Genomic DNA, 27,441 nt, shown 5'->3' on the forward strand with positions numbered 1-27,441 from the left:
GTAGCAGTGCTGACCCATGAGATAATCCGAAGAATTACAACGTTATTGTGAAAATTTGTTTCTCTTTTCCTGCCGCCATATTTCCCGGGTGTATCGAAGCGATGAACAAATGAAAAATATCAGCCTGTGACCGAAGAGAGTCGACACCGTTCTGTCCTGGCCTTTCTTTCTTGCTTGGTTTGTTTTGAAGTGGTTGAGAGATAGGTCGCAAAACTGGTGGTCTTCCGATCGGAAAAACATGTGAATGTGAAGACGACTTTTCCTTCGAAGACAAGAAAACAAACTATCACGCCCTAGGGTCGGCAGTCGAATCGAGACCCATCGTAGGGGAAATTCTCGAAATAAAAGCGTTTCAAGGAAAATGGAAGAGTAATGGCACGTCACACGAGAAAGGGGCACGAGGATAGGAAGATGGAGAAAAGCCAGCGAAAAGAGGAAAAGACTAACACGGGGAATAATTACGTTGCATGAACTCGGCTCGAGTGTTGGCTTCCCATGTCGTCAATTCACCTACCGGCCACTGTATCTGTCTTCACCACCACGGGGTTCATAAGAGCGGCCAGCGTAGGGTTCACGGGCAGGAGGGGCGTCGCCGTAGCTGGGAGGGTTAGCATCACGATCATAATAGCCACGACGATCGTCACGGCGAGGCTCGCGACTGTACCGCTCTTCACGGCCACCACCACTACCAGAGGCGTAGCGATCAATGCCACCACCACCACCACCACGGTAGCTGTAGTCGTCACGGTATTCACGACGAGGATAGTCGCGGTATTCGCGGCCTTCGCGGCCTTCGCGGCCACCTCCATAGTCACGACGTTCACTGTAGGAATCATAACGACCATAACGGTAGTCGTCACCACCGCCGCCGCCGCCGCGACGCCAGCCGCCACCGTGAGGTCCGCGTCTGTCATCGTAACGGTCACCACGGCCACCGCGGCCACCACCAGGTCCACGGAAGTCTGCGGAAGGAACGAGTTAGCAGTTGAATTGTATCCTTGAACMACAATAATGAGGACTTACCACGCTTGGGAGGTCCGAAGTATTTGCCAGGAGTAGGAGTTCTGGGGCGGCTACGACGGGCCTTCTCAATGCTCAGAGTACGGCCCTCGATAACCTCACCCTGGAGACCCTCCTTGGCAGCATCAGCCTGCTCGGCAGTGACCATCTTGACGAAGCCGAAGCCACGAGACTCCTTGGTGTGAGGGTCCAGCATGATCGAGCAGTTCTCGACATCGCCGTACTTCTCGAACAGACGGGAGATATCGGACTCGGTCAGACGAGGGTGGATACCAGTGACGAAAAGGTTCGAGCCCGGGTTGATGGCACCTTCTTCATCATCGTCGGGCTTGCGGGAATCGACAGGGGCGCTGAACAAGAGATATCAGCGTGCTGGTTCATGCGATACAAAGGAAGTGATAATCTAAGAAAGGGCGAAATTACCGCTCATCGGCACGTCCATTGGGCGAACGGCTGCGAGCACGATCGCCCCGAGGCTCATCGCGAGGAGAAGCGCTGCGGTCGCGAGCGAAGCGAGGCTCGTCTGAAGTCGAGAGAAGCAAAACAAATTAGTACTGCGACCGCTGTGTTGACGACTAAGGCAGTTGTCGATCGGGATGTCTTTAGGCAAATACATACCGTCGTAGCGACCGTTCTCGTTATCGTATTCAGCAGACATGATGTTGATTTTGGGATAGAGGATGAAGCGAAGAAAGTGGATAGGTGATAAGGGAGGTAAAAAGATGAACGAAGCTTGTTACTCGAAAGAGCGCGCGAGATGCACGTCCTGCAACAGGCTGCGGTTGGATGAAGGGGAAAAAAAGGAAAGCGGAAAAATCCGATCAGCAACGGTCGCGGATTAGACTAGTCTGCGTTAGGAATGCTGAAAACCTGAAGTTATCAGATTCCCGTAAGAAGAAAGAGAAGTAGAAAAGGAAGGAGGGATGAAAGAGATGGGAGATGAAGGATGATGGGAGATGATGATGGTATGGTGAAAAGGAAGGGGGAGATGGAGCAGGAAAAAGCGAGGCGAGCAATTCCAGACTGGGCGCGGTTCTCGTGTGGATGGCGCCAAGCCTCAGGCCGCCTGGTGTTTGCCTGTGGCAACATGTAGATACCTGTCAACAAGTATCTTCTGTCGACAGATCAGTACAAGCTGGGAAAGATTCTACTTTCTACAGATGAGGGAAATACTTTTTCTTTTTTTGCAGTAAACTCAGGGGTCAATTCGTCCGCAATCAATTAATTCTCATTCTTAGTAAAGAGCACAATGCGCAAACAAGCGCAAAACAATGCTTCATCGACGCGGTTGTGACACTCATAACGCCTTTGTTCCCATCTCTAAAGGTTCGAAATAAAACTCACAAGGGGAATAGAAAAGGATTTCAAGCAGAATCGTAGAGAAGGAAGCAAGTTTGCTAAAATCATGCTCGCAAGTACGTCGAAGAATCACTTGAATCCACGCCATCGCCTCCGAGTTCGATGAACTTTCACAGCCGTCTCGCTGGTTGGAGCCTCTGACGCAGCAGCAGCAGTATCAGTGGGCGCTGAGTCCCCCTCCATCTCATCGTCTACCAAGTCTTTCAATTCGTCCTCATCCAACTCACTAAGCTCCTCACTCATCCCCCGCATGACGTCGCGGCCGGTCCAGCGTTCTTCGTGGATAGTCGTTCCGACGGGATCGAATGGTTGCATGTACCATAGAATACCACCCTGCGACAAGGGATGCTGCGGATCACCCTGAAAGCTTGGTGGAGGCGTAATAAGCCCTTTCTGGGATTCAGCCGGCTGTGCGAGTGGTGGCGGGCTATTAAGTTCCTCCTTGCTTGGCTCGGCTTCCTGCTGTGCTTCAGCACTGGTGGGAATTGTTGCCGATGCTGCAGGAGCGATCTGATTTTCCAGCTCAGTCACCGCCGCAGGGGCAGTAAGTTCAGCAGAATCAGTCATGGGAGTATCCTGTACTTGAGCATCTGGGATAGACTGCTCACTCCCAGCATCAGGCATGGAAGTGTCCTCCGACTTCTCAGCTAGGGCCGAGGAGGATGATTCCTCTTGAGGCTCGAATTTAGCAGAAATTTCTGCTTTACCGCTAACGTTCTGTTGCATACCATCCGGTACTTCACTCGGGACAAGATTATCGGTATGTGTCTCGCCTTCAGCCGGCTCTGCAGATCCTTCTTCCACGGACCCTCTTCGGGAGAGGACGCTGTTCTCAAACATAAGATCCAGCTCTTTTAGTTCCTTCTCGAAAGGCTTGCGGTTGAGCTCGCTTTCTTTCTTGATCGCATCCTCGAGAGCGGGCTGGATGGCCTTGATGATACGCTTAGCCAATTTCCTCTTTTCACGCTGTTCAAGAGGAAGTTCAGGAGCGCGCCCGCTGATCTGCATCTGTAACTCAGCAGTGTCCCCGGCAGGTTGCACCCCGATCTCCGACGTGAATATGGAAGCTAGGTCGGCCGAGAAGGCTGCAACCGATGTGTAGTACCGCTGCTGAAGTTTCATGCGTAGAGAAAGCAGGCCTTGTTTGAAGACGCCCTTTCCGTCAAGTCTAAGATGCTATTAGCGAGAAACTTCTAACCCTTCGAAGCCAGAGATAGAATACTCACCCTTGAGCTTTGTCATAGATAGGCCAGAGCAAAGGGAAAATAGGGAAGTATACGGTATCCACAATGGACCTTAAAAGTTCCGCATCCTTCAACTTTTCCCGCTCGCGTTTCTTTACTTCGTCGCACAGCATCCTGAGCCGATCCAGGTCGTACGACAATCTTTCACCGAATTCGATGCGCCTCTGCAGTCGCTTGCCACCACTGACCCCCATGGCGACATAATCTCTTCGTGTCATCTCCATTGACGAGAAAGTTTCTAATGACAACTGCAGTCGTTTCAAAAGAGCTGCTCCTCGCCTGGCTTCGCGTTTGAGTGTCCAGTACTTGCAAGCATCTTCGGCATATTGTTTCCTCTGCCGAACGCCAAAGCGTTGAAGGGACGCCACTACAGAATTAAGGACAACCTGAGGAATAACCGGAGCACCAGACGGGAGCTTCCATATCGTCTTGGGTGGACCAATGCGCTTCCTTTTGTTACCACCAACAGTAAGCGTGATGCGCGGGGTATGTGTCCTTTGTCTATCGAGTTCGCCAGGCTCAGCTCCCAAAGGATGGGATGGCTCCAGCGACAGAGCGGCCGCCTGACTATCACCCCATTGCCTGCCTTGCATTGTGTTGCGGTAATATTCTATAGCATCCGCCGTAGCAGCATCGGTGCCATGCTCCAAGCGCCAATCGTCAGGGACATGCTTATCACAGAACGCCTTGAGAAGATGAGAGTCCATGATGGCAGGAGCTCCATGGCCGGATTTCATCTTGAGGTAAAGCTGAGCCCGGCGTGCACAGGTAGGATGGAAGGCAACGAAGCAGTTTTTGTTGCTGCACTGAATTGACGCTCCCATTCGCTGCTTGCAGATGTAGCAAGTTAGCTTCCAACGGCTCCGGGGAACTTTCTCAACATCAGTCACCGGCTCCATGAGGGAAGGATTGCCAAGGGAGACCTCTGGGATCCAAATGGCACAGAGTAGATGAGACCACTTTGAGCTCGTAGTCTGCTTGAAAGCACCCTCCGTATTCGGGCAGAAGATACAGTTGACGGATCCCCGTCCGATCAGCTGGCACTTCCGACACAGCCATTGCCCCTCGGGGATAAAGGGAACACCGTAACACTCTTGATGTACCGCGAGATCACAACCATCGCAGAACACAATGGCGTTGGCGTTTTCGCAATCGCCATCGTCACAGATAGCGCATTTACTGTCTTGTTCCTCGCCCGGAGCAGTCGTTTCTCCATTCACGGCTGCCGCGGAGCTTGACCGGGGGCGTTGTGTCTGTGGAGGCTTCGGGTTCGGCTTCGGTATACGCTTTTCCAGAGTATGCCACTCTTTCTCGATTTTCGTCATGGTAATCTCGAAGACAGCTGGTTTGATAGGTTCCAACTGCTCTTCCCTTCGCTTCGTATTGTAGTCTTCCAGCCATTTCTCGTCTTGCTCATCCATGTCATATTCAACTCTGCCAACCGACGTATTGACTTCCCCCTCGGTGGTGGGTGGGTTGATAATATCCAGATCATCCTCTTGCGCCCCCTCTGTCATACGGATCATCTGCCGCTCATGACGGACGAAAAGATCGCTTTCTTGGTAGCCCACACTCGCCATCGTCCGGTCCACGTAGTTCTGCTGGCCAATCCCTGGCTGATCATAGAAGACAAACGGATCCCGCAACCGGAACGACGGCTTTGGGAGAGTGAGCCTCTCACGTGGGTTTGGACCTGGTGGCGGTATAGCTTTCGGCTGGGGAGTGATACCAAGGGCATTCAGGATAGCCTCAGGACGACGGGGAGGACGACCTGGTTTGCGCTTGATAGGTGAAGGAGATGCGCCACTGGTATGCAGCTTGATAAGCTCAGCTAACGGATCCTTGCTCCCATTAATATCGATACCGTTCAACTGCAATATCTCCGTAATGGGTGTCGACGGAGCCGGACGATCTACTTCCTCTGCGTCCAAAACTGCAATTTTGGCATCGATATCCAAGTCCGGGTGGAACTCCTCCCAACCGCGCTCTTCACGTGGTTTGTACCCGTCTCCCTGCTGTAGGGCCAAAGCGGCGGCGGTCGACGAGCCATAGCGACCACGACTCTGCGACTTATCCCTTCTCAGACGAGCAGAGGGGGGAGTCGTCGGGACAAGGGGGGGCGGCGGCGGCGGAGGGAGAAGGACTGGTTGCGGTTCAGGTTCAAGTTCAGGTTCGGCTATGGGTTCAGGTTCAGGCTCAGGCTCTGGCTCGGATTCAGGTTCAGGTTCGGGTGCATGTTCGGGCGCAGGTTCGGGTGCAGGTCGACCTCGCGAGGACGAGCTCCGTCTGATTGGGGTTCGTTTGATCTTGGGAGGTTCGTCCACGTCGATTTCGACATATCTCCCTCCACCTCCAGGTCCTCCGGGAATGTATCGTCGTTTCTTGAGAGGCGGGCCTTCGTTGGCTTCAGGGTCTGGCCCCTTGAGGGCAACTTTCGGGCCCTTTCGCGAGGCCCTGCCGGCCGACAAGCGATATTTCGATGAAGAATACGGCGCCATCCTGGAGAAAGTTCATGAAATGGCAGAAACCGATTGAAGGTAGCTTAATAAAGCGTCCCTGAATGGCGGTTCGTTGAGTTCGCCGCTGAGCTTCAAAATTCAGATGTAAAGTTTCCAGACCGCGCCGTGCTTTGCAGAGAAAACAAATCAAACAACATAGGAGCGCAACTCATGACTTGACGAGTGCACGGAATGAATAGCAATAGCAGTAAATAGAAGGCTCCACGGCCATGACGGGCGACGGCGAGGGGCGACGCGACGGCAGCTGGACGTCCGCAATCCACTACTGTCAATGTCTTGGCGCTAAACCGCCCTGGGCCACCCAGAGCGGAGACTCCACCCCGGATCAGATATTCCCAAGCAACGCGGAGCTTATCCATCATTCTCACTTACCTCTACAACGGAGCAATCAGCTTGTTCCAGCATGAGTGGTCCCGGTGAAGAACGGTGTGGATCCCCATATAAAATTCTATTTCGAGTTAAACAAGCCAGATCTTCTCACTGACCGTTGTACCTCTAGATGGCGCGGAGGTCGTCCGTACGATCAAAACCGCCAGTCGGGACAAAGACACTCTAACTCGAGGAACATGGGCGCTCAAAGCGGGAATCGTGCCGGACAGAACTCAGCTCCCTGGACGGATTCCCGCGAGCAACTCGCCACCGGGCCGTCTCAGGCGCACGTTCCTGTGCGCGGGCTCAATTCCGCAGAGTTGAAGGCTGCTCTACGGAGAGGTGGGCATCCCTGATCGTCTACTCCATTCTTTACGATCTACTAACACTCTCTGGTGTATCTTTAGGCCCTGGAGGTAATATCTGTCCATCCAGCCGGAACCTACATGTCCGCCACGAGCAGAAGAGTCGCTGACCATCCTCACCAGAGCCCAAGCCTTTCTTCTACAGACCAAATGGAAAAGATGCAAACAGCAACCGTGCCAGCGGACCCTGGGGTGCAAAGCGTACGTTATCCTCCCACCGATCCGTCACTTTCGCTTAGTTCAACGCTGTTAACACACGGGCAGCCAACACGATGGCAAACGGCAAAGACTTCTTTCTCGAGCTTCGCAAGCAGGTAACGGCGTTGCGCGAGGGAGCTACTGTTCCTGGAGGTTGATTTAAAAGGAGCGATTTAGCTCTAAGGTGAGGAAACAACATACGGGGATGGTACCGTTGTCAAGCCGAGTCTGAAGCAAAGCTTCAAGGGCCTCGGTCCATGAGGAAGAATCGAGGATATGCTGGCTGCTGGTGGCTTTTGCTGGTTGTTACCAGACCGAGCGCCCTGGTCAGTGTGGTAAGCGAACTCGGGGTATGCGTCAGGAATTGGGTAGTGCCGCTACTTCCTGTGGCATCTTCTCCTGTTGTACTGCTGGATGGCTACGACATGAACATATTTGAGAAAAGTACATTCAAGACAAGGATATCGAAAGAATCTCCATAATCCACACATTCGTCTTTAAATTCACTGTACAGAAAACAATGCAACGTATGGTACAGTAGAGAGCAGTCTAGTATACAGTATCATCGCCTTACTTTATCATCCACCCGTCAGCGCCCAAAAGACCGCCATCCTCAGCACGGGGATCAAGAGCCCACTTCCTAAGAGCTCTGCCACTGAGATCCGTGCTGAAGCCTGCCTCGAACATCTCAATCCCAGCCCACCCAATCATGGCCGCATTGTCCGTACACAAGTACGGCGGCGGCGCAACAATCTCAACATGTCCGAACCCGCGGACATCAAGGAACGACCGCAGCACAGCCATCAGAAACCTATTAGCCGCGACTCCACCGCTAATAACAAGAGTTTTGATCTCTGGGACACCTTTGTTCCGCGCTTTCTGCTGCAGCTCCTCAAGAGCGATGATCGTACGCGAACCAAGATGTTCAAAGCAGACGCGCATCGCCTCACGGGCCAGAGTAACTCGCTCCTCATCCGAGACGTCCTCGCCTGCGGTCTTCTTCGCCCCCATCAGTTTTGTTATCATGCTCGGTAAAAAAGAGAAGCTGAACTGCAACTGACGGGTATTAGCGAATGGAGACGTGAGGGTCCAGCCCCACGGACTTGGCTGCTTGATCAGCTCCTCCCCTCGGGTCTTGGGAGCACAGTAGCTGCTCCAATCAGCACTGCCGCCGGGGAAGGCAAATTGTTCCAGCAGTTTGCCGTACATTGTAGTTTTGGCTTCCTTGAGGACCGAGCTTGGGAGAATCTCTCGTGCTGCTTTATCGAGAGATTCGCCGATCGCGATATCCGCAGTCGTGGCCATGATCGTATGGTCTGTGATAGAGGTAGACTCGACGAGCATTGAATGGCCACCGGAGACAAGTATAGACAGGAAGGGAAACTCGGGGGTTAGGGGTTGGTTGGTAGAGGCGACATCGCTGTCATGTTGCGCTCGGCTCAAGGCGGAAACAAGTCGAGGGGTCAGGAGATGAGCTTGCATATGATGGACGCCGATAAATGGGATCTGCCATGCGACAGCCAGCCCTTTGCCTGTATCGAGTCCAGTGAAGAGGTTCGCACGCATCCCAGGCCCGCGGGTGGCCGAGACGAAATCCGGCTTGCGCCGTTGAGAACCATCTGACAGTTTTATCAATTTCGATCTATCCTCGCCGTCTTCTGATACTGATGGTAAGTGCTGGAGCGCCTTATGGACGAGTTTGGCCAGGTTCTCTTGATGCGATTCAAGTGCTAAAATAGGGTGAATGCCTCGATATTCCCTGGTATCTGCCGTGACATTCTCGAGGAAATGAATTCTCGCGGAAACATCTCTGGATCGATCATTTTTCTCAACAATCGCAACTGATGTGTCGTCGCTAGAAGGAGGACGGAAATGAGCGAAATCCGGACGGGTGGTGTAGTCCGACGGTAGCAAGAAGACTTACCATGACGTTTCAATGGCGAGGGTAAGAAGTCCTCGATTCCGGGCTGTCTGAATAACTTTTGAAGCACTGCATATTCTCCCACGGAGGAGAGCAGATGCAGATCTCGAAATCAGCATTGAGAGATGATCGAAACTGGTTCTTTGGCAGCATGGCGTTAGAAGTTGCGCTGCGAAAAACATTCCCCGGAACCCGCACGGACCATCGAAGCCCTGGAACACAGCCCTAAACAGGTATAAGGTCTAAGGTATACTCAACATACGGAGTAGAGAGAGGATATCTACATAATACAATGTGCTGCAGTCAGGTTAGGTGTTGCTAACATGCTCTGGGCTGTAGGAGATAGAGTAATGATGTCCACCTACCTCGGTCTACGTCCTACAATCTACACTTCACCATAGTTTGATTACAACAAACACTTCGGTCATAAAAAAATGCCTTTGGATCATATCATCACGTCATAAGCCATAATAGTATCTATGTACACACCGATTCACGGGTTATCTCTCTCGCTGAGATCTCATCTGAGTAACAATCATCGAATCCAAACGTTGCACCAACAATGCAAAATTTTGGATTCTTGCGACGATCCCAATGTCGGAGCCGGGCGCAGACGCCAGAAAGCATGCCGTCTCCGGGAACCCAACTGTCGACCTTAAGGTCCGGGTTTTGGCAGATCTGGTGTTGAAATTGACACCGTACCACGTCATTAGAACCGCTCATTCACGCACCATCCAGCGTCGCTCTTCCTTTGACAGTTTCTTGTAGGTGCCGTAGTACTCCTCGGGGTTCTCGATTGGCGTTACGCAGTGTACGGTAGGAGTACCCTGGAATTGGATTCGCTTCTCTGCGTGGCTGGTTGCACTGGCCATGGGCTGCTTCTTGAGGATGCTCTTTGATTTACACGAATTGGTGTAATTGTACGATTGCGCTTGAATACTCGAGAAACGCTTTCCGCCCGGGCTTGGGGGAACCGGCGAGATTGGCGTGCGGGGGAAAGGACCAGGAGACTTGAGCGATAATGAAGGACGAGTAAGACTCTGCGCGGTCGAAGTGACGACGGACAGCTTGGGTCTCATATTGACGGTAGTGTTTGGTTAAAGATTAACAGAAGGTGACTGTTGAGCCTTCACGGAGTATGGTTGAACGTTGAGAGAGAGACACGAGCAACTTGAGCTGAAGACTTTGATCAACAGAGTCTTCGCAAGATGCAAGTATGTAGAAAGTGACTATTATTGACGAAGTGTAGATCYMRRWSRAGAMSGYAWMAKWWARWAAATAATGTTTGGACCAGCCAAACAAACCCCGTCTGGGACGAAAATAGAACAGAAAGGACAAAAAGGACAAACTGAGACGGAAAGTGTCTGAGGAAGAGAGATATTCGCAGCAACCCAGGGGTACTGCGCGGCTATATAGTCGCCCAGTGCCCAGCAATAACATGAGATTGGGACAGAGAAGAAAAGAGGGGAAAAGAGAAGAGCGAAAAAGTTGTCGAGGGGGTTGGGATGTTGACTGCCGGCAGCCAATGATCACCACCACCTCATCGTCCTAAGCGCCAGACACCTGCAGCCAACGCACACCAAAAACCCATCACACTTGAGTTGGGATTAGTGGCATTGTAAGTAACGAATCATGGGCTGATCGCGGCGCTGGAAGTGCTCTGAAGGTTTTTACATTAACGAATGGGAGGTCTATCCCATCGACCCCAGCTCAGCACTCCGGCAGAGGTAAGTATAGAGCGAGATTCCAGGTACGAGTAAAGCCAAATGCTTGATCAACCCTTGCTTAGTGATGTTGATTCAGATCTCTGCAGAAATTGAGTCAAGGAATGACCATGTTGTTGTTTGGCCAACCATGAGACATGACACTTATCTCCAGGGACTCGACAGTACAAGCTCCTCCCCCCAGCAGAATAGCAGCTAGGGTATTCTCAGAATGCTCCTCTCGGTCATGATGATCACTGACCTGACTCGGTTGGATCATCCTTCGTCAGGCTCGACATACTACCTAGCCAATCTATTGGTCGTCGCTGGGATACACCTTTTGGGCTACTGGAAGGCTATTGGAAAGTCTGATGGTAAAGTTACCAATGATCGCAGAAATCGGGAGGTCCTGCACCACAGTCACAATCTGTCTGCAGCCATGATGTTCTCTTCACTCAGAGACTTCCCTCTGTGCTCATCACCCTCAGATCTCCAGCACAATCATACTGCAGTGTGAACCTAGAGTTGTGAGCTCAACCCGGGTGGCCGACATCTCGGTAGGTTTGAAGAATGTACGACTGGATTGGCAATCATGGGTTTCTTCGGAGCCATCCCAAGTACCCTTCACGGAACAAATCGTACAAATAATGTCTAATCTGAACGCATCGTAGATTTGGCAGTATCCTGCATGCCCAAGGAGAAAGGCACGAAGGACAAGAAAGTACTTGATAGGAGTCCATGGTTCTTGTTTGACCCATCTCATGAAAGTAAGAGAGACAGCAATCACAATCTTAGAAAAAGAAGAATGACCAATTGACCAACCAATATTCTTACTCCGTCCATTGGTCGACTTTTCGCTTCCATCCATCTTCTGGGTTGACCGCTCCTACTTACTACTGAGCAGAAGAGGCAGTCGTTGGAAAGCTCGTGATATGAGTGCCTTTGTAGGTAAGTGAAGAATGTGCAGCACATGGATCATTGTCCCATTATCACCAAGGTCAAAGGTGCATTATAGGTAATTCTTAATGCAGATAGAGGAAGACATCCATATCAATAGCAGCAAAGTAGCAGCCTCTGAGCTCAGACTTGTATCAATTTGATTTATGGTCCTAGTTCCTTGCATTCTGTCCAGAGCAATATCTTAGCTAGTGCTGAATTTCTGTAGAAACATCCAGCCTTGCCTTGTATGCATGTATCTCCTCCTTTTTGCAGCGGGTCTGGAGGTTATGTCTCGTTATAGCCAATTGGTTGCACACATGTGCTGCGTACTGCGCAAGACTGGTATAGCAATCCTAGATGCAGGGCGTGCCTGCACAGCGCCTGAGAGGCTAGGGAGGCAGACAAGTGGGTTGTCTCTTACACATAAGGGCGCCTCAATAAGTACTCAGGCCAGTGACTTAACGTTTGCCAATGCCTGATTCATCTGCCAACTTGCTTTCAAGAGCTTTTAGTTCCTCCTCAGCTGCTGCTGGGTCCACGTCTCCCTGAGCAGCGGAAGCCTCAAAATCAAAGATTTTCGCACCTTGTTCCGTCAATAGGAAGTTGTATTTATTGAGGTCCCCATGCACAATTCCAAATGCATGCAGCAGACGAACAGTTTCCACGCAATCTTTGAGATTATGTATGTCTGGGGTTTCCCCAAAAATTTCCTCCAGTAGAAAGCCAACAATTCGAGCTTCTGTTTCCTCATAGACGAAGCCAATAAATTTCGGAGCGAGAGGAAAACCGGTTGATGTTAGAGTAGAATATATCGAAACCTCTTGTTGCAGGGCCGGAATTTCATGTCTGAATCGTGCGACCTTTAGTATCCACGTTTCACCGTCATACTTTACTCGAGAGATACGATCGCTGATCCGAGAGACCGTTGCGAGGTCTAAAAGGTTGAGAAAGACAGCACCAGGAACATTAAAATGTCTGAGGTCTAGCCCATGAGGCATAAATTCGTCTGCAGTGCTGTCAATACCGTGGAAGCCCCTCCGGACAGTGAGTGTCTTCCATTCCTCCTCCCACTTCGGAATTTCTCGCAACTTTGGAAGAACTCTGTCTCCGTCTGTCCTGCAATCACGGGGAATGATATCCCCATCAAGGACAGAAACATATACGATCCGTGAATTTCTCCTTATTCGATAGAGATAATCATTTTCCTCGAGATCTAGGGACAACACTTTCTGTTCAATTTCTCAGTAGAAGCTCCGCTGAAGGGGTGGATTCAGAATATGCCTCACCTCAACAGGAGCTGCTGCAACTGGCTGGGTGCGCAGGGGTAGGACTGAGCTGACGCGCCTAGAGAAGGATAATATCAAGGACCAGATAGTGGACCAAATCTGCCACTGGAACCGGTGAGAGATCCTGAGCATGCTGACAAGATGGCTAAGATGTAGATGTCCGACGACGATGTTAAGAGGACTTCGGGTTTGAGACGTACAAGTCACCCCTTGGGCAATTAGTAAACATTCTCACGTATTACACAAAGTTGAAGGTGCATTATTGTAGAAAGGTAGGCTCTTGCTTAATGCGGATGGTGGAAGACGTCCATATCAACAGCAGCTGAGTACCCGGCCTCTTGAGCTCAGGCCAGCCGTCACATTCATTTATGCCCTATATTCTGTTCAGAACAAAGTTTTACCTAATGCTTGTCCAGCCGTCCAGCCTTATCGTTGGTTTTCTCATTTCATTGTTTGCAGCGGGTCAGGACGTGACGTCAATTGGTAGCACAAAACTGTCGTGTGCAAGACTGCCCGATCCGCACTGAGCCGACGGATCTACAACTTAAATACTTACTAGGATTGATCACTCTTAATGATCCTTGAATGAGCCACCGTGGTCACAGTTGACTGCATCATCATGGGCGCATTGGGAATTCTTCTTGAGCCCGCTGGTAAATAGACCGTTACGACCTCCGACAATCACGGCAGACAGGATTGACTGACTATTTCTGACCACAGCGATTGTGGTTATTTTTACCGCTGGCACCCTAATCAATCGTCGCAAAGATACCAAGTTCTCAGAGACGCCTTGCGCTGAAACACCGGTGCTTGAGGACGAAGACTGCGAGGACTTAAAACCAAAGAGGTCATCCAAGGGTCGCAACAACGTCCAAACACGAATTCTCGCCCGTTTTCCGTTTCTTATAGAGATATGGTATTGGTTACTTACATATTGGGTACGGCATCGTTCGTTCTCTTCCATGACCTGTGAGATGAGAACGATCTGACAGTAGCCCAGGTCTACCAAGGATTGCGCGCGATCTCTGCCCGAGCGATCAGCGACAACGAACCCGTTTTTGAGAGGGCCAGGCACCATGCACATCAGATCCTCAGTCTAGAACATTTCTTCCATTTAGACGTCGAGCTACGAGTTCAACGGTTCGTCCTCAATCGCGCGCCGTGGCTAACGGCTGTTCTCGCTCGAGTATACTACTCGCACATTGTATTAGGCGTCATCTTCCTCGTCTATGGATATACCTCTTTCCCAAGGGAAAAGTACCAAGGAGTCCGCCGCACTCTGGCTCTCGAAAATGTGATAGCGTTTACGACCCTCACGCTTTGGCGATGTACTCCGCCGCGACTACTGCCGGAGGAGTACGGCTTCGTCGATATGCTGCATGACAACAGTGCCGGATCCCCTTGGACACAAAACAAGTTCCAGCTCACAATTGCGGCAATGCCTTCGCTGCACTTTGGTAACTCTGTTTTCGTTGCTCTATGCTTGTTGCGATACAGCCCGCACGGGATCATTCGCGTGCTTGCGCCTCTCTGGCCCCTGATGATGGGCGTGACAATTATCGCAACGGCTAACCATTTCCTTTTGGATGCCCTCGTCGGTGTCTGGGTGGCCTTGACGGCATATAGATTCAATCATGCCATGTTGATTTTGCTGCCGGTGGAGCGGGTACTGTTCAAGTTGCTTCGCATTGAGAAACCGGAGCAATAGTGATTCAGAGCCAGTCGATTATATTCTTTCTTTATATCTTAGGCAACATTATTATGAGCTCAGTCCAGAGGCATACGCCGCCCCCTGAAAGAATGTCAAACTAAAGCCTCAAAAGTCCATAGTCTGACCTTCAGTTTGGAAATTCAGGAAGGTAGAATATATATTGGACATACATACTGAAGGACCCAGCTGACACCATCGACAATGACATGGGACGTTTCAGGTATAATCAGTCATACAGAGTTACAATCAAAGTAGCTACTTGGCCCAATATCCAGACCAAGGATGCCTGTGTACACTTACTCGCAGAATCTGCAGGATCTGAACTCCAGCAGACAGTTGAATAAGGTGTTGATAGTACAACGTTATCGATAAGCTAATGCAAACTAATGAATCACCCTGTCTTTTAATGCACTACACATCATTGATCCTAGCAAACCTCATGCACCGAATCGACTGAGCGCTCCCTGCCGGTGAGCTGCATTGGGGTAAATCCCGCGGGCATAGTCCTACACCTTGGTGACCACCTACCGGAAGCAGGGGTTGGATGACTTGTCGAACACTTATTCGTTTAAGAAATTGTCGGTACATAAAATGTACAATGCATTTGCTTTTGCTTCGTACTCCGCAGCTCGTACGAAGTGCTTTTCAGCAATCAGACGACGTATTGTATCTTCTTTGTACAGCCAGAGTCAGTAATGAGCTGGAATTGGAAGTTCTCCAATTCTGGACCCGCTGCGCTAACTTACTCCGCACCGAAGACGGAGACGACAGACGAGACCAAGAACGCGACTCCCACATCGGGCCGAGTTTGTGGGCAGGAATATCAAATGTGCCACTCTGACAAGTGTGTCATGTGATAGACCTCCGACCCCGTGCTTTTCTTCCAGAAACCAGGTAGAAGATACAAGGGATAACCTGACTCTTGGAATGGTTTTTACTCCGTAAGGTAGTCTACGAGACATCATAATTCTTTGCATATTTCCCTATAATTCAAATGATCATATATACAGGCCTAAGTATAGTCACGGTTATTGCTACACCCTCGGCCTGCGAGATCTTCTGGCGGGTTTTTCTCTAGGGTGGTTATCGAATCAGTGGATATCGTGCGTTCCGGAGTTTACCGTGGTTTCCCATCAGGAGTATTTCTGCCCCTGCCTTGTGGCATGCGAATGGCTGCTTAGGATGAAGACATGCCTTGCTGCTATAAAAGGTCCGATATAGATCTGTGTGACATGCTGTAGAAGATAAAAGAACACTCTAGACATTCCAAGCAGACGGGAGTTGGTCAACGATCATACTGCGGAGAAGCGACTGGCTTCGTGGCCTGAGGCAATAAAGTATTCGGTCCCAAGTCCGACCACTCACCGGGTAATTTACCCGTTCCAGAGGCGGTGAAGCGCTTGTTCCTTTTTTTCTATTTTTTTCTTTTGCTTTTTCCTATTCGCGCCTCATTCTCAAGGCACATAATCACTCATATCCTCCAAGGAAAACTTTTTAGCCGGCTTATGAGAGAAAGCCAAGATAGAAAAAAGAAGATCTCTTCGTAGACAAGATAGAAGAATTTAGAACCACTTCGGATCTGCATTGTATAATTTATTATTTCAACTGCATAAGTGGCGGATCAATCTGTTGTCATCTGGCTCCCCATTTTTTTTGCCCTTCTCTTCTCCCTCTTTGTCCTAGTAATTCTGTTTCTCCACACAATTTGTCTGGTCCCAACCCCTTCATAACCCCGTTCTTACCCACATTGGAGTCTCTCAGACCTCCCTTCCCTTTCGCTTCTTCTTGGATTTTGGATCGTCGAGCGAATTGGTTGCATTGGCTCAGTGATCTCTGTGTGATATTTGCATGATACAATGAACGTCAAAGAAGCCGTCAAGGAGTCGTTGCTCGGCAGCTCAGAAGAGCCCCGGCTGTCGCAACAGGTGAAGCATCATTTCTTCCATCATGCACGGAAAGATGAGAGTACTGGCGAGTTTTATATGACTGAGGATGACTTTATCAATGCTATTGCGCCAAAGCATGAGGATTATGTGAGTTTCGCGGCCTGTTTTCCCTCTGATTCTTTGCCTATTATGCGATGTGTCATCGCGCTGGTCATCCGCGATTGAACTCCAAAATATGACTAACATCCTTGCGTTTTGCAATTGATAGCACAAAATCAAGCGCGAACACTATGGACTCCTCTTCAGGGTCGCCGACAAGCGAAGAGCCGGTAAACTCAGCCTCAGTGACTGGGCGACCTTCGAAAACCTCCTGACCAAACCCGACGCCGAATATGAGATCGCTTTTCGACTCTTCGACCTGGATGGAACAGGCACAGTGAAGTGGGACACATTCAAGAACCTGTACAATATGAACAAGAGCAGTGACAGTATACCTTTCGATTGGAATTCGGAATGGGCTTCCCTCTACTCCGGACGGAGCAAGGCCCGGCACGACATGACTTACCCCCAGTTCGCCCAGATGCTCCGAGGATTGCAGGGCGAGCGCATTCGGCAAGCTTTCCACATCTTCGACAAGGATGGTGACGGTTACATCGAGCCCGAAGATTTCCAGCGTATCATCCTCGAGACCTCGAAACACAAGCTGTCAGACTATGTCCTGGAAAACCTTCCCAGTCTGTGCAACATCTCAGCGGGCACCAAGATCTCGTACGCTACCGTTCGTGCTTTCCAGAATATCATGCGTGAAATGGATATGATCGACGTTATTGTCCGCGAAGCCACCCAGAAGAGCGACGACGGCAAGATCACGCGCGCCGACTTCCTCAACGAAGCTGCTCGCATTACGCGATTCTCGCTGTTCACACCAATGGAAGCGGATATCCTATTCCATTTTGCTGGCCTCGATGCGCCTTCCGGCCGACTCTCTCAGAAGGATTTCGCCAAGGTCGTTGATGCCTCCTGGCGTATGCCTTTGGCTCTGGCTGGACAGGCCGTCTCCACTGCGACAACAACTGCTCAGATCGCAGCTGAAAAGACTCGGTCGGTGTTGCACAGCGTTTTGGAATCGGTCCACCATTTCGCGCTTGGCAGTATTGCAGGCGCTTTCGGCGCCTTTATGGTTTACCCCATCGATCTCGTCAAGACACGCATGCAGAACCAACGTTCGACGCGTGTTGGCGAAAGACTGTACAACAACTCGCTTGATTGTTTCAGAAAAGTCATTCGTAATGAGGGCTTCCTAGGCCTGTATTCCGGTGTCCTGCCTCAATTGATCGGTGTTGCTCCGGAAAAGGCCATCAAGCTGACCGTGAACGATCTCGTCCGTGGCCACTTCACMAACAAGGAAAACGGCAAGATCTGGTATCCCTATGAGATTCTCGCCGGTGGTACTGCTGGTGGTTGCCAAGTTGTAAGTTTTACTGAGATTTCCGCCTACTTTGGAAGCTTGTTCTAATTCGCTCTTTATTAGATCTTCACAAATCCCCTCGAGATTGTCAAGATCCGCCTGCAGGTTCAGGGTGAGATTGCCAAGACTGTCGAGGGAGCTCCCCGTCGCTCGGCCATGTGGATTGTGAAGAATCTGGGCCTGATGGGATTGTACAAGGGTGCCAGCGCTTGCTTGCTCCGTGATGGTAAGAACGAACCGACGCGCTCCTTCTACTTTTGTGAATATGCTTTCTGACGTTTTTGGACTCTAGTTCCCTTCTCTGCCATCTACTTCCCGACCTATGCCCATCTGAAGAGCGACGTTTTCGGCGAGTCTAAAACCCACAGACTTGGCATTGTGCAGCTGCTCACTGCCGGTGCCATTGCCGGTATGCCGGCCGCTTATCTTACCACACCCTGCGATGTGATCAAGACCCGTCTGCAAGTCGAAGCTCGCAAAGGAGACGTTCGTTACAATGGCTTGCGCCATTGTGCGGCCACGATCTGGAGGGACGAAGGTTTCAAGGCCTTCTTCAAGGGTGGTCCTGCTCGTATCGTTCGTTCGTCACCGCAGTTCGGTTTCACCCTGGCTGCCTATGAACTCCTCCAGAAATGGCTTCCCATGCCCGGCACTGAAGTTGAGGTCACTCCTTCGGGGCATGTTGAGCCCGGCGTTGGGTTACAGGGTGCCAAAGCGCCTCTCCCTTATCTGAGGTCAAGAAACGCTCTGAAGCTGTTGCTCGACCTCGACGAGAACATTGGTCGCGTCTATATCCCTCAGGCCGATAAATGGCCCAAATTCCTTCAGCCGTCGACGCAATGATTTGCATTGTCTTGTTTTCATAGCGAACATTTGGCTCTCTTTTGTCTCCTGCGTTGACTTGAAAATATATTATGTTTCTGTATTTTCACAAACTGTCTTTCTTGTTTCACGTGGGTTTGATTTGGTTTGGCCGGGCGAAGATCACGCATAATTTTTCTTCTCTTTTGTTCATACAGGAACCAGATTACATTGCACATGTACCAAAAGCAGATAGACTTGAAAGAAGGTCATATCATTCCTAGAATGCAAGTGTATTCAATATCAAAGCATGAGATCTTGCCTACTTGTATCCAGAGAGAGCTTCGCCACGTGACGTATAAGTCACAATCCGCTTTGAATAAGGCCATATTCCGATAGAGTATTGCAGAACACTTGACCTTACCCTCTCTGGAATTTTAGTGTTCTATCATGAGTCATATTCGTCCTGTTGCCTGCAAGATCGTCGATGGTTGCCTGTTGAGTTCCCCAGATTATTGGCGATAAGATAAGTTGCTGAGATCGGAGCACGTGATATATCCACTTTTTTTTTTTTTTCATAGACTGCAGTGGACCCGCCGTAACCTTTCTTCCTCTCTTTTTCTCTTCCCCCCCTTCCCTGGTCTTTACCAGGAGGGCTACCATTGAAATAACACTGTCTGATCTCAATTAGCCAAGATGAAGTACGTTCTGGTCTCTGGAGGTAATTATCTTTCCGTGTCTTTTTCCTATGACGCTTTCTCTGATTCTTGGCAGGTGTCATTTCTGGTGTCGGTAAAGGCATCATCGCAAGCAGTTGCGGGTTGCTGCTCAAGACTGCCGGTCTTGCCGTCTCGAGTATCAAGATTGATCCATACCTCAATCCGGATGCCGGTCTTATGAACCCTCTAGAGTTGGTCTCACCTACTATGCTCACCTGATCTCTTTGGAATTGACGTTGACGCATCAAAGACACGGAGAATGTTTCGTTCTCGACGACGGAGGTGAGGCCGACCTCGACCTCGGAAACTACGAGCGCTACCTCGGAGTCACTCTCGGCCGGGATAACAACATTACCACTGGAAAGATCTACCAACACGTCATCGAGAAGGAGCGTCGCGGCGACTATCTGGGAAAGACAGTTCAGATCGTGCCGCACCTCACCAATGAGATTCAAAACTGGGTAGAACGGGTTGCCAGGGTTCCCGTGGATGAGTCCGGGCGGGAACCCGACGTTTGCATCATCGAGTTGGGTGGTACTGTTGGAGACATTGAAAGTGCACCTTTTGTTGAGGCTATGAGCCAGCTCCAACGACGGGCCGGCAGGAACAACTTCTTGGAGATTCACGTCAGCTACGTCCCTCTGATCGGCTCGGAGCAAAAGACCAAGCCTACTCAGAGAGCCATCAGCGATGTTCGCAGTGCTGGTCTCAGGCCGGATCTGATCGCCTGCCGCTGCGAAACCCCTCTTGAAGAGGCAACTATCCAGAAAATCGCCAATGCCTGCCAGGTGGAGCGGGATCAGGTTGTCGGAGTTCACAACGTGTCGACCACTTATCAGGTGCCAATTCTCCTAGAGAAGCAGGGCTTCCTCAACACCATCAAAGAGCTGTTGCACATTGACTCGGTTCCGAAGGATCCCAAGCTCATCGAGCATGGCAAGGTGATCTGGCAGGAATGGCAAGGTCTTGCCATTAGCCAGGACCGTGTCTTTGAGACTGTCTCTATCGCCCTTGTCGGCAAGTACACCACTTTGCATGATTCTTATATGAGCGTGAGCAAGGCGCTCGAGCACTCTGCCATGCATTGCAAGAAGAAGCTCGATCTGATCTGGGTCGAGTCCTCTCACCTGGAGGACGAGCACAAGGACACAAACCCGGCCGAGTACTACAAGGCGTGGCACTCGGTTTCAACCGCCAACGGAATTCTTGTTCCTGTAAGTTTTCTCCGTATACACTTTACGAATGACTCTAATGTTATGTTCAGGGCGGTTTCGGCGAGCGTGGTACCGAGGGTATGATCAAGAGTGCCCAATGGGCCCGTACGAACAATGTTCCCTACCTGGGTGTTTGCCTGGGTATGCAAGTGGCCGTGATTGAGTACGCTCGCAATGTGTGCGGGTTGACTGGGGCTGGTAGTGAGGAGTTCCATGAGAACTGCGAGCCTTCTGCGATCGTCTACATGCCTGAGATCGACAAGACCAAGATGGGAGGCACCATGCGACTCGGCAAGCGGGCCACCCACTTCCAGCCCGGCACCGAGTGGTCCCGTCTGCGGAAGCTGTACGGAGACAAGCAGGAGATCTGGGAGAGACACCGTCACCGTTACGAGGTTAACCCCGACCTCGTCGACCAGCTCGAACAGGCTGGTCTGACCTTTGTCGGCAAGGACGACAGCGGCAAGCGTATGGAGATTGTCGAACTCAAGGACCACAGGTGGTTCGTCGGTGTGCAATTCCACCCCGAGTATCTCAGCCGAGTCCTGGCTCCCAGCAAGACCTTCCTGGGCTTCTTCGCTGCCTCTGCCGGCTGCCTTGAGGAGATCACCGAGGTGTTCAAGGATCGCCACGATCTGAGCCACAGAGAGATTAAAATCCCCCTCCATTAGATTGTGCTGGGGGAGCTGATACCGGTAAAAGGCATCAGCTAGATGTTGGGTTGGTTATTTCAATGTTTGTTTCTGGCGTTTGGCAGACTAAAGAATAACGTGGATCATATGTATGGGAAAGAGATAGAACTATGCCTGCATGCTGGAATGGGCCCAGCTAGTATAATGCCTACAAAAATGATACTCCGCCCTTCGCGTCATGAGCGCGTTGGCAATCATCTTCAGTCCACGCTACCGCACCGTAGATCTCTATCACAATCACCCAATCCTGTAGGACCTCCCATGCGTAGTTCACGGACTCCGTACAAGTAAGGTAAATAGCGCCAAGACCAGACCGTCTCACGCACCACAACACCAATATACGCGTCTCAAAAACATAAACCATCTGTCCAATACGAGAACCCGCAACCATACCCAGGATAGAAATTGCCAGAATCCGCAAAATGTCCACTCTCAACGTCACAAACCCCGACGAATTCCTCGAGCAATTCAACCAAGCCCTCAACGCCGCTCCCTCGTCGCGACTACGGCATATCATCCGCGACGTATGCCGGCTTCTCCCAGCTGCTCTCCCAATCGTCTCCGATTGCCTTCTCGTGAGCGAGGAGCAGGTCCCCAGGCAGGGTGACTCTGACTCTGACTCTAACTGTAACTGCGGGTCTGACTGCGAAGCGAACGCCAAGGTAGACGCAGACACAGCTCAACCAGCCCCAGGCGAGCCCGGACCCGCTCAGCTCAAGTCGAAGAAGAGAGCCAGGGCTGGGGCTGGGGCTAAGGTCCGGCCACGGTACGCGGTGTGTGTGAACTGCGAGGTGGAGTATGACGTTACGAAGAACTCTAGGGAGAGTTGTCGTTTTCATCCTGGTATGTATATTGTATTTTCCTGTGTGTTTGCGATGCTAATGTTGCTACAGAGGAGGCAGTAGAGGATGAGAAGTACTGGGAGAATATTGATCTCTGGGATGAGGAGGTTGACACGGAGGAGAATCGGCATGATCATCCTCAGGGGTTTGTGTATGGGTGTTGTGGGAGGCACTATGGGGAGAAAGAGTGTACAGTTGGTTGGCATGAGGAGGAGGTGAGGAATCGGAAGAGAAGGAGGATTTAGAGGAATAGTTTGGGCTTGTTTGACCTGAGGATGTAGTTTTACTGATGAATTATTTGAAGACCTGAGGTCATCTAAGAAAGCGGGTTACGACAAATACTCCCTGATATTCGCCAGATTGAAAATAGCAGACACGCCGTACCTCGCTGCCTCATTCGTCGTAATCCAAGCAGCCTCCTCTCCATGCGTAAAGTACTCCGGCGGCGCAATCTCAACAACCTTCCAGTCATGATCCTCCGTATACCCGTCTGTATGGAAGAACTGGTCCCAAGCCGCGCGAGCCAGCTCCTCGCTCTTCAGCTGAACAGCCGCAAACGCCGTAAGCGTAGAATGACTCTGTCGCCAAGTTGCATGATCCGGGAACTCGAACCCGAATTCTCTACGCTGGACTTCAGCGTCCCCATTATACGCTTTGCAATAGGAGAGCCATACGGCCATAAACCTGTCTACTGTGGCGGGGTGCGCATCACGCGCGTAGTCAAGAAGCTCCGCAACTGTCTCGGGGAACCCGAAGAGCATGGAGAGGTGGGAGATGGCGTACTCGGGCGTTGGCGGGGGGCATTCTCGGATCTCTCCCGTGGTTGGGTTCAGTAGGATGGCATTATTGCCGATGCCGTGTTTGAGGCCAGCGATGCCGTCTAGCAACTTGATCAAGAGATCGCGGCAATGCTTCCAGCCTTCAGTCCGTCGTTCCCAGGCAGTCAACCATGATGCCGCGAGTGCGCCACAGTCAAGACCGATGTTCGTCATGGCGAAGCCCTCAGGGACATCGGCGTGCGCTTGCACCTTACGGTGCGAGTCCAGAGTCAGCAGGGTGAATTGACAATCCCGCAGCTCGGAGATCAGATCGCCTGTGCGCTCATCGCCAGTCAGGTAATAGTATACCCGTCTATAGAGCACGTTCGAGATCCGTAGCTGCTTCGAACTATCGCTGAAATGCTGGACGCCATGTCGCGTGCCGAAACCTTTGAACTGGCCTGCATGGTAGACGTCCACCTCGCTGGTGTGTCGGGTCATTGCCTCGGCCATCTTGAAGACATCCGCGCGCCCGGTATGGAGGAAGTACAGCCATAGCCAGAGATCGGTCGAGAGCTCCGAGTTGTCCCATGCGAAGCCGCCTACGTCGTAGCGCCAGGCGTGCCGGTAGGGGTCGTACGTGTGCTGCACATCGCCGTGGTCCCAGAAGCCGTACCAGCGGTGCTGCTCTATCTGCTTCTGGTAGTGGTTGAATAGAAGTTCGAGGTTGTGCTCGATGGCCGTTTCTTGCGGTGGCGCGGGCTGTTTGTGGGCGGGTGACCAGCACCCGTGGAAGACGCCAGTGGAGTGCATGTACTCGGCTGTTGGGACTAGACGGGGAGGGTTCCTCACAAGAGCCGAGAAAGAGCCGAGTTCCTGGTTGGAAGGGGTGGATGTGTACGGCCTGAGGAAGAATTGGTTCGTCCTTCCGATACCGTTGGCAGTGGCAAAGCCCGGTTCGTAGTCTTCGTATGTGACGTCGAGTGCATGCAGCTGTTTCTCGTACGAGTCCAGCCCGAGTCCATCATGGTATGGGGAAGTATCGAGCGGTTCTGCAAGGGGAGAATACACCCACACGGTGATCGCACCCTCGCGCTGAGTGAGCTCGCTCAGGTCAAGCTGAGTCGGGTACCGTTCCCAGAAGTCGGACATGCCAACAGCCATGCCGCCGTGTCTGGCGGAGCCTAGATACACGGTTCCGTCTGCGCGACCACCGCCGGTTACCTTGACCCAGGAGCAGCCCTTTTTTGTTCGTTTCTTGATGGTGAAGCCGTCGGAGGACAGCTGTGAGAGAGTGTAGGAGTCAAATGACGGAATGTATGAGAGACCTTGTTGGAGATCAGTTCTGGACCACTTTTCTTGCTTGAGAGTGACGGCTCGTCCTGCTGTTTGATCAATCCTGTTGGTGACTGTTGGGCCGTGTCGTAATCCAGACAGTCCTTGGACTTCTTCCTTGAGGATGCCTCCATTGGAACCTGCGAAACGAACGTGCCGGTTATAAAGCTCCGTATTCTCCAAAGGGACTGAGAAACGAATTCCCAGTGAGGTCAGAGGTTCATCTGCGTCCAGATCGTGGACGAAAGAGTGCAGAATTTTGATAGGTAACGCGTCGGAGTATACATAGACACGCACATCGAATGGGAGGTGCTCCGCGTCAGGCGAGGCCATCGTCCCAGAGACTTTGATGACTGCTCTGGACTTCGTAGCATTCTCCACTCCAACCTTGCTGACAATGGCCGAATACTCTTTGCCATTGATGGACGCGACAAGAGTGGCGCCAGAACACAGACAGCGGCCATGCAGCGAAAGGCTTTCGAACAAGGACGAATTTCCCGAGCGTGCAAATTTGACCTGCAGCCCAAGGCGCGTAGTGACTGTGATACTATCGCCTTCCTCGATGACAACACCAGCATCGTTGTCCTTAGAATTGGAGGAGCCTTTGACTGTGTACTCCTCGCTGTACCCAACCTGCCCACTGACTGAGTGTGCCGTCCATTTGAGCGACCCGTCTGCCCAGTAGGCAATTTCTCTCGAATCTATAGCGTATTCCCGACCATTCTCCTCAATAACAAAAGACTGACCAGGCTGATACAGACCTTTTGGCCATGGCATACCAAAGGAGATCCCAGCCCCCAGTGAATCATGGCCATAGTCAGTCAGCCACCGCAGATTGCCAGTCATTGTTGATTAACCTTCGGTGGATGATGGATACTTTTGACTCCGTTACTATGTGGTGGTCATCTGGGCGAGACAAATAGGTGCGCCACTCACTTGTAGTCTTCCCGATCGGCCTATCTCCTCCCGAGGAAAGGAACAAGTCTCCGCGGTCCCTCTCGTTCATATGGGATGATGCCATATTAGGTTTGTGGCTTATTCTTTTCGGTGTTTACTGTGCCGAAGGGCGTTTCCCCGCAAAGTCTATCAGCGAGTGGCTCCACTACCCCGGATTTTCCACCACAGAGAAGGGGCGAAAGCCACAAGGAATGGGCACGAGAAGGGCCACAAGCTTCTACTTGGCGAGGCTTATAAAGATAGGTCTCCCTTGGCTTCGTGGACAAAGATCATGCTTGATTGACATTTTCGCGCGTACAAAATGGCTGCCCACCAAGAAGACGTGACAGATCCCACCACCGTTACGGTGATCCGGGAGAAAGACGAGGAACACTATGTCGTAGCCGAAGACGTTATCAAGGGCGCGCAAAAAGCCGCCGACGATGAGCACGCCATGGGCCTGATGGAGGGTCTGCGCAAGTACCCCAAGGCGGTCTTCTGGTCCATCTGGTTCTCCTCTGCGCTCATCATGGAAGGCTTCGACCATTCCTTCGTCAGCGGCTTTATGGCTTTCCCGGCCTTTCAGAGGAGATACGGCGTGCTCACCAAAAACGGCTCCTACCAGGTCCCAGCAAACCTCCAAGCCGCCGTTAGCAATGGAGTCAATGCTGGAGAGATTGTCGGTCTCCTGCTTAATGGTCTGCTGTGCGATTGGTTCGGCTACCGCTGGCTGATGATGGGCTCGCTCTTCCTCATGGCGTGTTTTATTTTCTTGCAATTCTTTGCAACCGACATCTACATGTACATCGGCGCCGAAGTCCTCCTGGGTCTGCCCTGGGGTGTCTTTCAGACCATCACCACCACCTACGCAGCCGAGGTATGCCCTAACGTGCTGCGTCCCTACCTGACCATGCTGGTCTCGCTGGCCTGGAGTATCGGTTACCTTACGGGGACTTGTGTCCTGCGTGGGTTCCTGAGCATGTCTGGCGAATGGGCGTACCGGATACCCTTTGCGCTGCAGTGGGCTCTACCCATCCCCCTTGCCATCGGCATCTACCTCGCCCCAGAATCGCCATGGTGGCTGATCCGCAAGGGCCGCACCGAGGACGCTACCAAGTCACTCCGCCGGCTGCGTACCAAGGACGCAAGCGAAGAGGAAATAGCCGACACGCTAGCCATGATGCTGCACACGGTCAAGATCGAGGATGAGATGAACGCGTCCAGCTCCTACTGGGATATGTTCAAGGGGGTCGATCGCCGCCGCACGGAAATCACCGTCTTCACCTACCTCATCCAGGAACTCTGCGCCCCGCTGGTGGCGTACATTGTCTATTTTCTTGAACAGTCCGGCCTGCCTGCTTCCTCATCTTTCGACTTTGGTATCGGCGAGTATGCACTAGCCATCGTAGGGGTTTGTGTTGCGTGGTGTCTGGTCCCGCGCGTGGGACGCCGCACGCTACTCCTGTCTGGAACCTTCTTCATGGCGGCGACAACTATCCTTATCGGCTTCCTGGGGATAGTCAGCCGCAAGGCGCATCCCAAGATCGGATACGGGATCGGTACCATCTTGCTGATCGAGTACTTCGTCTTTTTCATTACTATTGGTCCCATCATCTACACTATCGTCACCGAAATCCCGTCGAACGCTCTGCGGACAAAGAGCGTCGGTCTCGCGCGAGCGGTTTATAACGTCGCTGTCTTGATATACGGCCAGCTGGCGCCGCGTATGATGCAGCAGGCGGCATGGGACTGGGGAGCCAAGTGCGGGTTTTTCTTTGGTGGGATCATGGGGCTCGGTCTTGTCTGGGCGTACTTCCGGGTCCCGGAGACGAAGAACCGGACATTTGCAGAGGTGGATATCTTGTTCAAGAACAAGGTTTCTGCGAGAAAGTTTCCGCAGACAAAGGTTGATCTTGCGAGCGAGGAAGTCAGAGAGGATGTCTTGTAGTTTTGTCTTTAGTTAGGGATTACTTAATACAAAGATGTTCTTCAAGGATTGCAGGAATCTACCCTACCCTCCGTACGCTAAGCTGATCTATAAGATACGATAAAGAGAATTTCGACGCTGGAGACGACTGTCAAACTGATTGTGGGCCAAGTCACCCAGTGCACCGAGGAGGCAACAGTCTCGTGCCTTAGAATGCCTCACAACAACA

General features: G+C 51.5%; 11 protein-coding genes across 11 annotated transcripts; 6 read left to right on the forward strand and 5 right to left on the reverse strand.

Annotated features, from left to right (window-relative positions):
- Nucleotides 1-510: 510 nt before the first annotated feature.
- Asppvi_010341 (RNA recognition motif domain-containing protein) lies at nucleotides 511-1,678 on the reverse strand (the record flags this gene model as incomplete). The annotated part of the gene is made up of 4 exons (XM_043306187.1): nucleotides 511-962; nucleotides 1,024-1,370; nucleotides 1,444-1,543; nucleotides 1,639-1,678. The coding sequence occupies 4 exons, from the start codon at nucleotides 1,676-1,678 to the stop codon at nucleotides 511-513; spliced, it is 939 nt and encodes a 312-aa protein (XP_043162122.1).
- A 770-nt stretch (nucleotides 1,679-2,448) lies between these two features.
- Nucleotides 2,449-6,121, reverse strand: Asppvi_010342 (putative PHD finger domain protein; the record flags this gene model as incomplete). Its single annotated transcript, XM_043306188.1, has 2 exons — nucleotides 2,449-3,547; nucleotides 3,606-6,121. The coding sequence occupies 2 exons, from the start codon at nucleotides 6,119-6,121 to the stop codon at nucleotides 2,449-2,451; spliced, it is 3,615 nt and encodes a 1,204-aa protein (XP_043162123.1).
- A 424-nt stretch (nucleotides 6,122-6,545) lies between these two features.
- Asppvi_010343 (uncharacterized protein) lies at nucleotides 6,546-7,232 on the forward strand (the record flags this gene model as incomplete). The annotated part of the gene is made up of 4 exons (XM_043306189.1): nucleotides 6,546-6,568; nucleotides 6,642-6,853; nucleotides 7,000-7,077; nucleotides 7,141-7,232. 4 exons carry the CDS (start codon nucleotides 6,546-6,548, stop codon nucleotides 7,230-7,232), a joined length of 405 nt encoding a protein of 134 aa, XP_043162124.1.
- Nucleotides 7,233-7,644: 412 nt separating this feature from the next.
- Nucleotides 7,645-10,074, reverse strand: Asppvi_010344 (N(6)-L-threonylcarbamoyladenine synthase family protein; the record flags this gene model as incomplete). The annotated part of the gene is made up of 4 exons (XM_043306190.1): nucleotides 7,645-8,929; nucleotides 8,999-9,130; nucleotides 9,546-9,673; nucleotides 9,727-10,074. The coding sequence occupies 4 exons, from the start codon at nucleotides 10,072-10,074 to the stop codon at nucleotides 7,645-7,647; spliced, it is 1,893 nt and encodes a 630-aa protein (XP_043162125.1).
- A 2,021-nt stretch (nucleotides 10,075-12,095) lies between these two features.
- Asppvi_010345 (uncharacterized protein) lies at nucleotides 12,096-13,055 on the reverse strand (the record flags this gene model as incomplete). Its single annotated transcript, XM_043306191.1, has 2 exons — nucleotides 12,096-12,707; nucleotides 12,924-13,055. 2 exons carry the CDS (start codon nucleotides 13,053-13,055, stop codon nucleotides 12,096-12,098), a joined length of 744 nt encoding a protein of 247 aa, XP_043162126.1.
- A 487-nt stretch (nucleotides 13,056-13,542) lies between these two features.
- Asppvi_010346 (phosphatase PAP2 family protein) lies at nucleotides 13,543-14,631 on the forward strand (the record flags this gene model as incomplete). Its single annotated transcript, XM_043306192.1, has 3 exons — nucleotides 13,543-13,576; nucleotides 13,644-13,861; nucleotides 13,924-14,631. The coding sequence occupies 3 exons, from the start codon at nucleotides 13,543-13,545 to the stop codon at nucleotides 14,629-14,631; spliced, it is 960 nt and encodes a 319-aa protein (XP_043162127.1).
- A 1,859-nt stretch (nucleotides 14,632-16,490) lies between these two features.
- Asppvi_010347 (citrin) lies at nucleotides 16,491-18,831 on the forward strand (the record flags this gene model as incomplete). The annotated part of the gene is made up of 4 exons (XM_043306193.1): nucleotides 16,491-16,667; nucleotides 16,789-17,991; nucleotides 18,052-18,214; nucleotides 18,281-18,831. The coding sequence occupies 4 exons, from the start codon at nucleotides 16,491-16,493 to the stop codon at nucleotides 18,829-18,831; spliced, it is 2,094 nt and encodes a 697-aa protein (XP_043162128.1).
- Nucleotides 18,832-19,485: 654 nt separating this feature from the next.
- On the forward strand, nucleotides 19,486-21,393 carry Asppvi_010348 (putative CTP synthase; the record flags this gene model as incomplete). The annotated part of the gene is made up of 4 exons (XM_043306194.1): nucleotides 19,486-19,510; nucleotides 19,564-19,699; nucleotides 19,759-20,722; nucleotides 20,773-21,393. 4 exons carry the CDS (start codon nucleotides 19,486-19,488, stop codon nucleotides 21,391-21,393), a joined length of 1,746 nt encoding a protein of 581 aa, XP_043162129.1.
- Nucleotides 21,394-21,836: 443 nt separating this feature from the next.
- Nucleotides 21,837-22,501, forward strand: Asppvi_010349 (uncharacterized protein; the record flags this gene model as incomplete). Its single annotated transcript, XM_043306195.1, has 2 exons — nucleotides 21,837-22,257; nucleotides 22,308-22,501. 2 exons carry the CDS (start codon nucleotides 21,837-21,839, stop codon nucleotides 22,499-22,501), a joined length of 615 nt encoding a protein of 204 aa, XP_043162130.1.
- An 84-nt stretch (nucleotides 22,502-22,585) lies between these two features.
- On the reverse strand, nucleotides 22,586-25,195 carry Asppvi_010350 (polysaccharide lyase family 26 protein; the record flags this gene model as incomplete). Its single annotated transcript, XM_043306196.1, has 1 exon — nucleotides 22,586-25,195. One exon carries the CDS (start codon nucleotides 25,193-25,195, stop codon nucleotides 22,586-22,588), a length of 2,610 nt encoding a protein of 869 aa, XP_043162131.1.
- A 412-nt stretch (nucleotides 25,196-25,607) lies between these two features.
- Asppvi_010351 (putative MFS alpha-glucoside transporter) lies at nucleotides 25,608-27,233 on the forward strand (the record flags this gene model as incomplete). Its single annotated transcript, XM_043306197.1, has 1 exon — nucleotides 25,608-27,233. The coding sequence occupies one exon, from the start codon at nucleotides 25,608-25,610 to the stop codon at nucleotides 27,231-27,233; it is 1,626 nt and encodes a 541-aa protein (XP_043162132.1).
- Nucleotides 27,234-27,441: the final 208 nt, after the last annotated feature.

This window comes from Aspergillus pseudoviridinutans (genome assembly GCF_018340605.1).
Source record: "Aspergillus pseudoviridinutans IFM 55266 DNA, scaffold_8, whole genome shotgun sequence".
Lineage (NCBI taxonomy): Eukaryota > Fungi > Ascomycota > Eurotiomycetes > Eurotiales > Aspergillaceae > Aspergillus > Aspergillus pseudoviridinutans.